The 14,352-nt window shown below is 45.5% G+C and overlaps 1 protein-coding gene across 1 annotated transcript; it reads right to left on the bottom strand.

Moving 5' to 3' along the window:
• Positions 1 to 3,747: 3,747 nt before the first annotated feature.
• LOC135186504 (cytochrome c oxidase subunit 7A2, mitochondrial) lies at positions 3,748 to 8,984 on the bottom strand. The gene is made up of 4 exons (XM_064164220.1): positions 8,875 to 8,984; positions 7,253 to 7,342; positions 5,961 to 6,045; positions 3,748 to 3,958 (listed from the first exon to the last, which is right to left on the bottom strand). The coding sequence occupies exons 1-4, from the start codon at positions 8,890 to 8,892 to the stop codon at positions 3,900 to 3,902; spliced, it is 252 nt and encodes an 83-aa protein (XP_064020290.1). The 5' UTR covers positions 8,893 to 8,984; the 3' UTR covers positions 3,748 to 3,899.
• Between the last annotated feature and the right edge of the window lie 5,368 nt (positions 8,985 to 14,352).

Raw genomic sequence — 14,352 nt, forward strand, 5'->3', positions numbered from 1 at the left:
CTAGACCTAGATTGTATGAACACAAATCAAAACTAAGCATAGTAATTAAGCACTGCAGTAATATAAGACGACCAAAAGAAAACTCAAACTCACACAGTTTGACTGTGTTGGCTTCACTTCATTCTATTTTTTAAGGATTCATCATTTTTCACATTAGGAAGGAGTAATAAATCATAGAATAAATTGTTTAGGTTAGAAAAGTCCTAAGATGATGTTTATTTTTTTTTCCACTCATAAAATACCTATAGGGTGGTTTAAGGTAGGAACCTCAGATACTTCACCTCTTGCTGTTAATTTTAGGCCTAGAGAAGATTCACAGCTCTTTCTTTCTGTATTTTCCTAGAGAAGGAGAGTGCAGGCAGCACAGGCACCCAGCTTGGACCTTCAGTCAGCTTATGATGTGGAGACGGGCTGTGGCAAACCACACACCTAGAATGAAGAACAGATGGGGCTTTCTCTGTTAGCTTTGTTGTGGGGCCCCAATAAATGGTGCTGAGCAGCTGATCACAGCTTTGGTTTCATCCTTCCACTGCTCCTATAGCAGAAAAATAATCCAGCCATGCTGGGCAGTGCCAAGCTGCTCTCCCATCTGCCTCTGATGCAGACTTCAGGGACATTTCTGGGGATCACTAGACCTGCCTGTACCACAATGATATTTGTCATTTGCTAGCCATTTAAATAACATTTCAGGGCTCTGGCTGTAAACTCAGATCACTTTGTAATACAAAGATTTTTTTCTTGGCTTGCACTTACCCCCTGTGCGCTCCCACCAGGGCTGCTGCTCTTCCTGAATCATAGAATCTTAGAACAGTTTACATTGGAAGGGATCTCAAAGATCATCCAGTTCCAATCCCCCAACATAGGCAGACACTTCCCACTAGAACAGGCTGCTCAAGGCTTCATCCAACCTGGCCTTGAACACCTCCAGGGAGGGAGCAGCCACAACTTCCCTGGGCAACCTGTGCCAGTGTCTCACCACCATCACAGGAAAGAATTTCTTCCTAACATCTAGTTTGAAACTCCCCTCTGCCAGTTTAAACCCATTACTCCTCATCCTGTCATTACAAAACCTTGTAAATAGTCACTCCCCAGCTCTCCTGTAGTCCCCTTCAGATACTGGAAGGCCACTGCAAGGTCTCCTCAAAGCCTTCTCATCTCCAGGCTGATTCCTGAGGTAGCCAACTCTAAGATGTGGTTGACTGCAAGAACAAGAGCAGCTCCAGGTTGCTTGCACACAGAAATGCACATTCACTGTCTAGCTCAGCACAGGACTTTTATAGTCTAGACTATATAAAGCAATTTTGCATCTTTAAGTGCTCTTCATAATTCCTGCAGGTGGAAAAGGTGTGGGATTTTGAAAGATTTTGATCTTCCCTCATACTGCCTTCCAGATGTCCACTACTTGGTCCACATCTTGGTAGCAGTAACCGTGGGTACACAGCAGCAGCCGAAGCCTTACAAGTGTCAGAGAGAGCAGACCAATTCCTTCACACACTCTGAAATATCATTCACCATCCTGTGAGTTTTCTCTTCTTTGCAGGCAACAATTTTCATCTCCAGGTAAGTCAGACCTTGCTTCCCAGACGTTCTTCAGGCCCTTGGCCAAACCTATCATGCAGAGAGACTACCACCCAAGGGTATTCTTTCCCACTCTCCTTTTTTAAGAGTTCTGAGCACAATGGCTCTTCCCCTCAGGCTTGCCTCAGGTTTAACAAGTGTAGTCTGCTTCTCCAGGGTAGCAGTGAAAAGCTTTAACCAAGCTTAATCCACAAGAGGCTTAAAATAGGCCTGTAGAGGGAAGCTACATTTTGGTGCCCATTTCTGTGGCTTAGAAAACCAAGAAGAGAAACAAAAGGATTGTGATGGAATTTATTTTGGTTAGAATCTGCTCTAGAATCAACATCAGACCTTCAGTGTCATAACCCCAAAGCAGCATCTTAACAGTGGGGCTACAAAGGCAGGAATTGTTGGGAAGATGAACCAAGAAATGTGTAGCTAGCACTAATTCCCCAGATGTGTTCTGCCCCAGTAACTGCAACAGCTACTAAGAGGCACTGGAGTAGAGGTGTTGGAAAACACCTTTAAGATCAAGTCCAATTGTTATCTAACTCTACCAAGGCTGGTGCTAAACCATGACCCTCAGCATCACATCCTTTAAGCACCTCCAGGGATAGAGATTGAACCACCTCCTTGGGAAGCCTCTTTCCAGCGTTTAAGAACCCATTCAGCGAAGTTTCTTCTAATATCCAACCTAAATCTCTCCATGTGCAACCTGAGGCCATTTCCTCTTGCACTATCACTTGCTGGTGTAGAGAAGAAACTGACACCCACCTTACTACAACCTGCTTTCAGATTATCATACCAGGTTGAAGACACTTCCAAAGGCAGTTCCATAAAGCAGGCATTTTCACTGGAAGTATTTCATATAGAAGCCTTTCTGCTGAATATATGATAGCAGCTAACAACTACTTGGTATCTCTGCCTAATCCTAAACTACAACCAAATCTTTCTTCTCCCAAGAAAACAATGCATCTCCAGTTGCATTTGTAGTTGTCAGTGCTCTAGCAAGCTGATAACCACCACCTCAGCCCCTGAAAGAGGACTTCAGAGTGGATCATGATCAAACCATTACCTCTACCAGCCATTTGTTGAGTGCCTTCATAGGCAGGGAGCTGTCACACAGTTCTGATGGTGAAAAAGAGCAGGTGAGCCCTTCTCAAACATGTTATTGCTGAGGGCACATAACATAGCTTAAGTTATGATAAAAATGGTTACCTGAGGCCATCCAAACGCAGTGGAAATGTCAGCTCTGCTCCTCCAATGTCCAGTCTCCCAGAAAGCAGGGCAACAAGATAAACACACCATCACTTGCTAACCACCTTTGCATGCTTTTAAATCATTTCAGGAAATATCATGCCTCGTTAAGCTGCAGCACAGAATAAAACACTGGGAAAAAAAATCTGTTACATGGAAGTGTTGAGTTCTAAGTTCCTGAAGCTACAGAGGACAGTACCAGCACCTCTGCATAGTAAAAGATACACAGGTGATGCAGCAGATTGAGAGAGGGGATTCTGCTACTTTCCCCGGTGAGACTTCACCTGTAGTACTCAGTCCAGCTCTGGAGCCCTCAACACAGGAAGGACATGGACCTGATGGGAGTGGGTCCAGAGGGCCACGAAAATGATCAGGGGGCTGGAACACTTTTCCTATGAGGACAGGCTGAGGAAGCTGGGGCTGTTCAGCCTGGAGAAAAAAGAAGGCTCTAGGCAGACCTTGGGGAGGCCTTGCAGCACCTGAAGAGGGCCCTACAAGAAGGCTGGAAAGGGACTGCTTGCAAAGGCCTGCAATGATAGGATGAATGGTCTGAAATTAGGGAAGAGCATATCCAGATTCTATGAACAGTAAAACTGTCACCTTTGGATAGTGATCACGAACAGAATTCCTGTATTTCCAGATGTATTACAGTCAACTTCCAGGACCTGAGAACAAAGATACAGCAAAAAGTCCTCAACATTCATTTCCACATTCCTAATCATATATTGTAAGATTAATTCACTCCACTAAAACCAAAGGTGAAATTCCTAAAATAAGGACAAGACATCACCTTTTCACAGGCATTCAGGGCATTTAACTCACCTTTGAAGTACTAACACAAAAGAAGTTCACCACTCAGAGATCTGTGTGCTGATCAACTCAGTGTACAAGCACCTTAATGCAGAACATCTGATACAGTCCAGGCCACCACAATTCAACGTTAAGAACTGCTTTATTGATGGCAGTTAACACATGACAATTAAATTATGATTCCAAGCATGATGCCAGCTGCTTATACCAAGTAAGCACCATAACCGCCACTTGGAACTGGATGAAGAGGTGAAAGTCACAGAGGCATCTTGGAATCAGTTCTGCTTCTTGGGCATTGAGATGTCAACCAGCTTGTAAAGAACATAGGCTACTCCTGAAGGAAGAGACAGAAAAGAGATGTTCAGAATGGTAAACAGCATTCCTTTCAAATCAGCTTTCCTTTCCCACTTTGGCCCAGAAGAAATACTAACGAGCAGCTGCAATGCAGACAAGATACATTTCCACAGTCAGGTCTCAGGTATTATTTTTTTGGCAATTCACAATTTAGAAGGAAAAAAGGCCTTAAAATATCTCTCAATAGACTGCATTAAAAAAAAACACCAACAAACAAATAGGAGAAAATAAAAAGGAGAGATGTTTGTGGAACCTACACAGATGATCATGAAGTAATGGCTACTCGTTCTTAAAGTAACCAAACAGTAAATTCCTTGTATCAGCATATTTAAGCTAGAGGCCATTACAAAACCATGTGATAAGCAATGCACAGGTTAAATACAGGCAGCATCATAAAGCCTAGATTTATTCTTGCAGGGTTTCCTCTGTGAAACCTCAGCACAAAAAGTATCACCTAGCATTAAACAGAGCCAGGCTAGTGAAGAAAGTGATGTATGTCTGGATGTGTTCCTGTGTGATCTGTGTTAGATTGTGTGGTCCTGCTCTGGCAGGGGGTTGGACTCAATCTCTTTGGGTCCCTTCCAACACCTGACATCCTGTCAGCCTGTGATCCTACATCCATGTGCTGTAACTACACTTCGCTCCTGTGCAGAATAAGGTTTCGTCCTGGTTTGAGTTAGCAGAGAATTGTTTCTGTTCAGGGATTTCACTTTTCAGCTCAGCCTCTTCTGAGGAACTGCACTTTCTGTAGTTAACAACATATTTTCACAGGGTCTGCTCCCAGTAGTGGTTAATTACAGTTAGCACCAAGGGCTGTATGCAAACTAAGGTCACTGCAAAAACTTGTGTTACATTGGAGGTACAGAGTGAAAGGCTGCACCTGCAGGGAGGAGCAAACAGTTCAGGAAGCCCTAAACTGATCAACTGAATCAGTACAAAGCTGAGGGATCATGAGGCTCAAGCTCTTCAACAGCTGCTGTCTGAGGAGAACTCTCTTCTTCAGGAGTTCCTGAATCAAGTTCCAGAACACAGCTCCTGAATCCAGTTCCCACCTGCCACTGTGGCAGCCTGGGACTTCTGCATGGCATGAGTGGTGATGATGACCAATTGCCATGAGGGGGTTTGGGTTCAATCCTGGGTTTGTACATATTTGTGTATATGTAATGAAAATAATACCAGAAAATAAAAGTAGTTTTCGTTTTCCAAACCTTAAGTCTCTCTCCTTTATTCCCTTCCTCTTCCCCTTTGGGAAAGAAGAGAAGTTTATAATAGAGAGTGAATTCAAGATCAGGTTGGATCAGACTCTGAGCAACCTGATGCAGTTAATGTCCCTGCTTACTGCAGGGGGATTGGACTAGATGACCTCTAAAGGTCCCTTCTAAACCAAACTGTTCTATGATTTATGCATGTGTTTGTTTTTTCAACATAAAGATCTGATTAAATGATCTCACTGGCTGACCATGGTGGGGTGTCGGGTTGGTAATCAGACTTGACGGTCTTAAAGGTCTCTTCCAGCCAAAATGATTCTATGAATTTTGTTGGGTTGATAGTTGGACTTGACCATTTTAAAGGTCACTTCCAGCCAAAATAATTCTATGAGTCTATGAGAGTCTGTCATTTGTTTAGTGGCTGGCCCAGCCCTAACCTTTGACAGCTTCTAAGCAGTTGAAGCTTTCTCTAACACCAGAGATAAATTCTGAATAACTCTTTAGCCCACAGCACTGTTAATCAGAGAGGGGGGGGGAAAGCCATTTGCAAGCCTGAACTTCAGAAGGCACAAATAAATAACATACATGTCCAAAAGTAATTTTCCACTCTCTAACACACACTTTGCACGTTCTAAACAACCACCTGAAGGAAACACAGAACTAATTTCCAGAAGAAACATCTGTTACATTGGAGACTGTACCCAAAATAAAGTCTTTTAGTATTAGCACAGTGGAATTTGTACCAAGGCATAAATGTTCCAGCATCAGCCTTACCAAACACCGACATGCCCATGGTCAGTCTGTACAGGAGAGCATCCTTCACGCCACCTTTAAGATGCACAGGGATGCCATTGTCCTCCTAATGGAAATGAGTGACAAAAAGAACCCTTTCAAACACAGTTACTGCAATATTGTGTTAGTATAACTACAATTTACTCAGAACAGAAATTGCTTCCCCAAATTATCTTCCTGACTCCCAATAGACACTGAACCTTATCTAGATTCCACTTTCTCTCATGCATTCACTCTGGTACCACTCATTAGGGGATTGCAGTAATTGATGTCCACATTCATTTCTAAAGCAGTGACTGGCAGATGCCTAAACACTTTTAACACCAATTTCCAGCTCCCTTGGACGCAGAGAGGATTATATTCCCTAGAAATTCCCAGCCATCTCCAGAATAATTAATCCCTGCTACAGAGAACAACAGTGTGGGGAGTCTCTACCATCACCTGGTGTCATAGACAAATTTGTTCTGCTCCACCTTGAAGTAAAACTCCTGGACACCAGTGAGTTCACACTGCTCTGGAATTCAAGCCAGCTTCAGTGCTGGCAACCCTCAGTCCAGCCCAGCTTAACTTGCTGCTCCACAAGGAATGAAAGGTGAAGAGATACACCCTCTGACCTCACCCATTCTGCTCCCCTTAGCCCATACTGAATGTAGTAGTCCACAGGCAGTATCCCAACAAGATTGTTTTTCATTTTCAGAAGAAAGGAAAGCAATGAGAAACAAAAACTATTAAGTTGAGGATTCCAACATATTTTTGCCCTTTCACATCACTGAAGCCCAGCCTAGTCTATCCTCAGTATGCACCTACTGCTCCAAGTTATGTTCACAACTAGGAGTATCCAGTGCTCTGGCACCTGGAGGACCACCAGTTTTCACTAGGTGGCCCTATCAGTCATGGAGAGAGTTATTCCAGGGATTATTTTTACAGACAGAATAATTTTCTAAGAGTGAATCCAACCCCTGAAGACTGTTTTCATAACTGAGAAGTACAGTAACACCATACCCTCATAGCTCATCTCTGAACTATGGCTACAGCTGTAAGACTGCAGGTTCAACTTCTCACTGTACTTCTCTCCTCTCACTTGCTGTCTGTCTCTGTTCTCAGGACATGCTCTCCCATCTCAGAGTACTCATAAGAAAATCAGACACAAATCATCTCACAGGGTAAAAAACCCAAAAAAAAACCTAGGGAGTCAGCAAGTCAAGTATGCATGTATGAATAGTCTTAATCTCTGTAGAACTAACATTATTGTACTAACAGTGCTCATTCAATACCTGGAAAAGCTTCTGCATCTCAGGAACTTTATTTTCAACCTGTCTGCGTGAAGCAGTGCTTATGGTCCTCTGGGAAAGCTGGTGAAGACTCTGAAACAAAAAAGATAAACAGTGCTGTAGAAACAGTGACACTTTCCAGCATATCCACACTGGGTAGAAACAGTTTCTTTTGAAAGTGAGATCCAAGGGGAAGAGAGAGGAAGAACAAACCAACAAAACTTCACCCACCCCACTGGTTTTGAATTCAGACAATCTTTCAACAGACTACACAAAGAGACTTCTTGACTGGTTGCCTAAAGGAAAAACTCAGTCATTTTCTAGTTACTTTCAGTAAGATGCAAGAGATTTAAAGAACTCTTATAATCCAGCATCCTTTTGGTGGAAATCTCAACCTTTGCCCCTTGCATCTAAGTTTTATGCACAATTTATTATAGAATAACTTGGGTTGGAAGGGACCTTAAAGTTTATTTAGTTCCAACCCCTCTGCTATGTGTAGGGACACCTTCCACAGGCATGGACACCTTTCACTTGACCACAACTTGTGTCTGTAGTGCTGGGGACAATAACATGTAAGACAAACACATCTGTGCAGGCAAGGATCTAATGTAATAGCTCCCAGCTAGCCACCAGCACAGGAGGTAACATTCACAAAGCTTAAGAAGAGACTTCACACACACACAGTATAAAGACACCTTACTGTGTTCTAAGCTAAAATCTGTTTCTGTAGTCAGATCATATAACCTGGTGCTTGTTAGCACATGCAAAAACACCAAAACCATTGACGTATAGTTCTTCTGATAGCTCAACGTCTACCTTGGTTAACGTGTCACCTCTCAAGAACCAGCTGCAGCTCCATGCTATCAGCAATCTCCGACAACATTGGTAACATTGCTCCTTCCACGCAAAATCACTCTCGCTAAAAACGCGGCCCCAGGGCAAACATCCGGATGCTGCTGACTGCAGGCAACGGCATACAAAACACACACACCGCCCACATAAACACCCTAGAAAGCGGTGATGAGCTAAACGTAGCTTAGAGCCACTGAACACCGATCCCTTCACTGAAGAGGCTGGAAGAGACCTCTGGGGAACACCGATTCCAACCCCCTGCTAAAGCAGATTCACCTAGAGCAGCTCATACAGGAATGTGTCAAGGAGGGTTTGAAAGTATCCAGAGAGGGAGACTCCACAACCTCTCTGGGCAGCCTGCTCCAGTGCACCAGCACCCTCACAGGGAAGAAGTTCCGAGTCCTCACGTTTGAAGTGAAACCTCCTGTGTTCTATCCTGCACCCGCTGCCCCTTGTCCGACCACTGGGCACCACTGACAAGAGAAGCTAAAGCTCAGCTTAAGGTGGAGAGAGCGGCCCAGGACTGCAATGCAACGCTTCCCTCCTTCCCAGCAGCTCCCTGCTTTAACGCTGCCGGCAGCGAGGTCACCGAGCGGCCGAGCCCCGCAGCCCGGGTGAGCACTCGGGAAGGCGCCACAGCCCCCGGCCAGGCTGCCACAACCCCAGGTGCCCGAGCCACTCCTGCAGCCCCGCAGCGGGCTGACACAGTAGCAGCCACGGCAGCGGCAAGCTGCTCTCCCCAGCTCAACCCGTTCCGGCCTGAGCGACCTCACCAGCAGGTTCCGCCACATCGCGGCTCTTGGTCCTGTCACCTCCGGCCGGCAGCAAGGGCAGGGGAAGCGGAAACGGAAGCAGCTCTCCCCGCCAACCGGAAGTAGCACTGAGGCAGCCAGGGTTGCGCCCAGAGCGCCGCCCCGCCAGCGGCTTGGGGCCTCCAAGCCTGCAGCTCCGCCCCGCCAGCGGCTTGGGGCCTCCAAGCCTGCAGCGCCGCCTAGCGAGGGGCTTGGGGCCTCCGAGCCTGCAGCGCCTCCGAGCCAGCGGCCTCGGGCCGCCTGACGGGGCCGAGGGCAGGGCCGGGAGATGGGCGTGGCGGGGCTGGGGGAGGCGCGGAGCGGTGCGGAGCGGTGCGGGAGCGCGTCCCAGGGGTCTGCGGGCTGACCCGGAGCAGGCTGCTCCCCTCCTGGCGCTCCCGCCCCAGTCTTTCCGCAGCACGACGGGCGGCGCCGACGGGTCCCGGCCCTGAGGCGGGGGAGGCAGCGGGAGGGCGCAGGTGAGCCGGCGCAGCGCAGCCTCTCCCCCCACGCTAGGCTCGGATCTTGCCGGAGCGTTTGCCCGATGGGATGTTTAGAGTGGTTTCTGGGACAGTGAACCGCAGATTACAGAGTGGTGGGGGTTGGAAGGGAGCCCTGAAGGTCACCCAGAGTAAAGCACAAAGGAACAGAGGCTGCTAGGTTTTGAAAGTCTCCGGCGACAGGAGCCCGCAACCTGTGCTCTGCCGCCCTCAGAGTGAACAATGTTTTCCTTACGTTTACGCGGAACCTCCTCTGTTGCAGTTCATGTCCATTGCCCCTTGTCACTGGACAGCACTGAGGACTCTGGCTCTGTCCTGCCACTCTTCAGCTGTTGAATAAGCATCACTGAGATGTGGCCTCAGTCTCCTGCAGGCTGAACAACCCCAGCTCTCTCAGTCTTGCCTAGTCAAGTCCATGTTCCAGTCCCCTCGTGGCTCTCTGCTGGACTCTCCAGCAGTTCCTTGTCCTTGAACTGGGGTGGCTAGAACCAGATGCAGTATCCCAAACCAGAACAGAAGGAGAACCTATTTCAACCTGGTGGCCACACTGTTCTTAATAATTAATCCCACAACACTGAGAGCGAGACAGCAAGTTAAGGGAAGAGGAATAATATCTCCAGCAAAAAGAAGTGTGGGGCAGCAGACCAAGGCACAGAGGAGAAGGTCCAAACCAGGAGGTATTTGTCTACACCACGTAGCACAAAGTGGGGGATTTTCTTAGTAGCTGCCTGCCACTTCCTTGCCTTCAAAGCACACTTCTGCAAATCTAGGAAACATCTCTCAGAGCTGCTGCATGCAGGCTTCTAAATTGCCTTTCATTAAAATGTTTCAAAACCTCCAAAGGGCTGGAAGCATAACCCGAAAGAGTACCCCAGGGGCTACTTCTGTTCACGTGGACTTTCCTGGACACCCTTTTTAGCCACCACTGGAGGCAGGATGCTGAGTGGCTCTTAGCTCCATGAGATAAATCTGGCATCCCTTGTCAAGCAACAGTTCAGAAAAGCAAACCTAGAACCTGCCCTCTGCCCGAAACCCTATTAGCAGCAGCAGAGATACCAAGTATTTTGCATGTGAAAAAAAGAAACCTAAACATCAGCTTCACATTCATAGAATGGTTTGGGTTGGAAGGGACCTTAAAGATCATCTAGTTCCAGGGACACCTTCCACTAGACCAGGATGCTCAATGCCTCATCCAACATAGCCTTGAACATCTCCAGGGAGGGGACCTCTATGACCTTCCTAGATACAACATATAATTACACATTCTATATGCCACAGTATACCATGACAGACTGAAACACTGCCAATTTGTATGAAATGCAAACCTATTTGATTTGAAAGATTTCCATTTACCCTTTGAAGAAGGGTAAACAGAATCCTTGTGTTTGTTCTGCAATGCAGATCTAGCCCCATAATTGCATCTTCTGCTGCTTCAACCTTACACTGAAATACAATACCACCAGGAACACTATTTTCTGGCTTTGCTGCAGTTGCAGTGCACTCAGGTTTTGGCACTGCACTGCTCTTGCAGCGGTGCCAGACCTCATGGTGGATAATGCGTGTCAAACACAGCAAATTGGTGCTCCATCTAGTATGGAAATAACAAAGGATTGCATTTCAAAAGCACAGCACTTCATCTGATGAGCTGCCCCAGCAGGAAACTGAAAACACAAAGGTGAAGAAGCATTTATAGGGATATGGCCATGGAAAAACATGTGTTTTAATAAAGGAGGAAGCTGGATGTATTATTTAACATAGTTTTCAAACACTCAAGCAGTGCTGTTACAGAGTAACACTTAAAATATATCACTGCTGCTGCAAGATAGATTTCATAGAATGGTTTGGGTTAAGAACCTTTAAGGTTTCATGTGAAGGGTAAGTGTCAGGAGGACAGAACCAGGCTCTTCTCAGTCATGTCCAGTGACAGGACAAAATGCAATGGGTGTAAGCAGAAGAGGTTCCAAGTGAACATAAGGAAAAAACGTTTCCACTGTGAGGGTGCTGGAGCCCTGAAGCAGGCTGCACAGAGAGGTTGTGAAGTCTCCTTTGAAGACATTCAAGCCCCACCTGGATGTGTTCCTATGTGACCTACTCTGGCAGGAAGTGATCCTGCTCTGGCAGGAAGGTTTGACTGGATGATCTCTAGAGGTCCCTTCCAAGTCCTAACAGTCTGTGATTCTGTGATCAAGTCCAACCATTCTCTACCAAGCCTGGTGCTAAGCCATGTCCCTCAGTACCACATCTCTACACCTTTGAAACACCTCCAGGGACAGGGATTCAATCACTTGCCTGGACAGCCTGTTGCAGTGTTTTGAGGACCCTTTCAGTGAAGAAGTTGCTTCTAATATCCCATCTAAATGGATAAATTTTAGCATCTGTTTATCACAGTAAAATTCTGCAAGGAACATGGCTTTGTGGAAGTTTAACACACTAACAAAATAACCCTTGCATGAAAGACCCTAACTGATAAAGTTTAAACCATTCATTCCTCTTGTAGTCTTTCATCCCATGAGCACATACAACAGTTCTATTCTGATTTTTAAACATTCAGTTATATTTACTGATAAAAAGGATCATAACCCCCTGAGAAATTATTACAGTGGGCTTTCTGCTGTGTGGACCATTTCCTGATAGGTCTAAATCTAAGCTTCCCTGCTCCTGTCTTTCCAAATACACCTTACAATAGAAAGATCACACTCAAAACTTGGCATACAAGTCACAACTTGCTGGCTCAGGGTGAGGGCATTTCATCAGAAGCAAACTCAGGCTGCTTTTTTTCCTAACTGGACAGAGTAACTTTTGCATGTGCTGCACTGAAGAACGATAAAACAGTTAAATAAAACTTACTGCTAAACAGCTTTGAGCCAGAACGTTGACTGCTGATCTCTATATAAATATTCATCACCAAAAGTGTTTTACCTCTCAAACCTCAAAGAGTTTGTAAGCCCTGCTAAAGAGATCACACAAACAGCACAGTTATCACTTGACTTAGCTGTGGAGGTGCAGACCCCTGGGTACAGGACAGCTGAAAATGACAATTTTCAGTTTTGCCAGTCCAGTGGTTTCATGGTTTTTTTTTTCCCTTACAAACAAAATAGTTCAGTTAAAAGCTGCATCATGCATGCAGGCAGCAGACACACTTAATTCTCTCTAATCATAACTCTTTTGTAAGTTACTCTGAGCTGCATAATGCACTAAAACAGCACAAAAAGAACTTGCTGACAGAAAGAACATGGATTTGTTCTGTGGTTTACAAGCACGTTGTGAAGCACACACTAACCTCAACCAGGAACTCCAGGCCTCAGTGGGACAGCCTGAAGACAACCACATCTTCATTTCTTCAAGGTTATCTCAGTGCAATCTTTCCTGTATTCCTAGCAGAATTAATGAGGTCACCAATTACATCCCCAGCTCTTCAACACCACTTTCAGCATCTCATCATTTTACTTGGCAAAACCTTCAGGCACAGACTCAAACTCATACATAACTGGTATTTAGTTTGTTTCAATTCCTTCTTTTATGTCATCTTGCATCCATAGATTTACAGAATGGTTTGCATTGAAGTGACCTCAAAAATCATCTAATTCCAACTCCCTGCCATGGACAGGGATACCTTCCTCTAGACCAGGTTGCTCAAGGCTTCATCCAACCTGGCCTTGTACACCTCCAGGGCAGGGACATCCACAGCCTCCCTGGGCAACCTGTGCCAGTGTCTCACCACCCTCTCAGGTAAGAATTTGTTCCCAAGGTCCAGTCTACATCTGCCCTCCTCAAGCTTCAATCCATTCCCTCTCACCCTACAAGATCTTACAAACAGTCCCTTCCCAGTTTTCTTGTAGGTCCCCTTCAGGTACTGGAAGGCTGCTAAAAGGTCTCCCTAGAGCCTCCTTTTTTCTCCAGGCTGAAAAGCCACAACTCCCTCAGTCTGTCCCCACAGCAGAGATGCTCCAGTCCCCTGATTATCTCCACAGCCCTCCTCTGGACCCACTCCAGCAGTTAAATGCCCTTAAGGTCTGGTGAGAAAAAAAAAATTAAATTACAGTAGGTGAAATTCTAACTTCATTAATTATTAACTTAAGCTTTCATTCCCCTTTATTTCTTTCCCAAAAGGAAATGAGCAAGATAATTTTCCAGCATCAGCCCTTCCTGCAGCAGTTGGTCTCACTCAGCTGATGGACAATGACATTTTATTTGCAAACGCAGGCAGAGTGTGTTTGGAACAGGAAGCTTACAAGAAGGTAGCTTCTCATTTGAAACTCAGGTCATACAAGGACCTGCTAATTCTTATCAGGTTGTTTTGTAATGGACTTTAGTCTTAACTGGAACTGTCAAGTAAGATTAGACTTTACATTTAGGCACAGAAGGAGAGATCAGAAAGCATTCAGTGAACTAGTGTATAGGGCACATGAAAATGCTTCTGCTGGTCTGAGGAAAATTTACCACTACTACAAAAAAAAAAGAACCTTTTTTGCAACTACTTTCTACCTCCATTTTCACACTGCTAAAAGCAGCCTCTTCAATAAAAAAAAAATCCCTGCTTAACCTCCTCTTCTTCAGGCTAAGTCCCAGCTCCCTCAGCCTCACCTGGTCCCCTCACCAGCTTTATGGCCCTTCCCTGTACCTGCTCTAGCAGCCCAATGTTCTTCTTACACTGCAGTACCCAACACTGAACTTTCCTAAGTATTTTAAGCTCCTCAGATAGACTGTCCAGAAGGCATACTGCCCAATGAATACTTACTGCTATAGGCTCTCAGAGAAGAAGCTGCTTTGTAGCAAAAGCCAGACAGAAATTCTCATCCTGAATGAAACACTGACAGCTGTGCTAAGTAGAAAAAAAGTAAGGTATTTTTAAGGCAAAAATCAAGCAATACTTTGAATTTTAAACACAGCCCCCCAAAAGCAGCATTTCTTACCTGAAAAAAGAACACCCAGGGCTCATGAATGGAGCAGAACATACTTG

Source organism: Pogoniulus pusillus, chromosome 25 (genome assembly GCF_015220805.1).
Source record: "Pogoniulus pusillus isolate bPogPus1 chromosome 25, bPogPus1.pri, whole genome shotgun sequence".
Lineage (NCBI taxonomy): Eukaryota > Metazoa > Chordata > Aves > Piciformes > Lybiidae > Pogoniulus > Pogoniulus pusillus.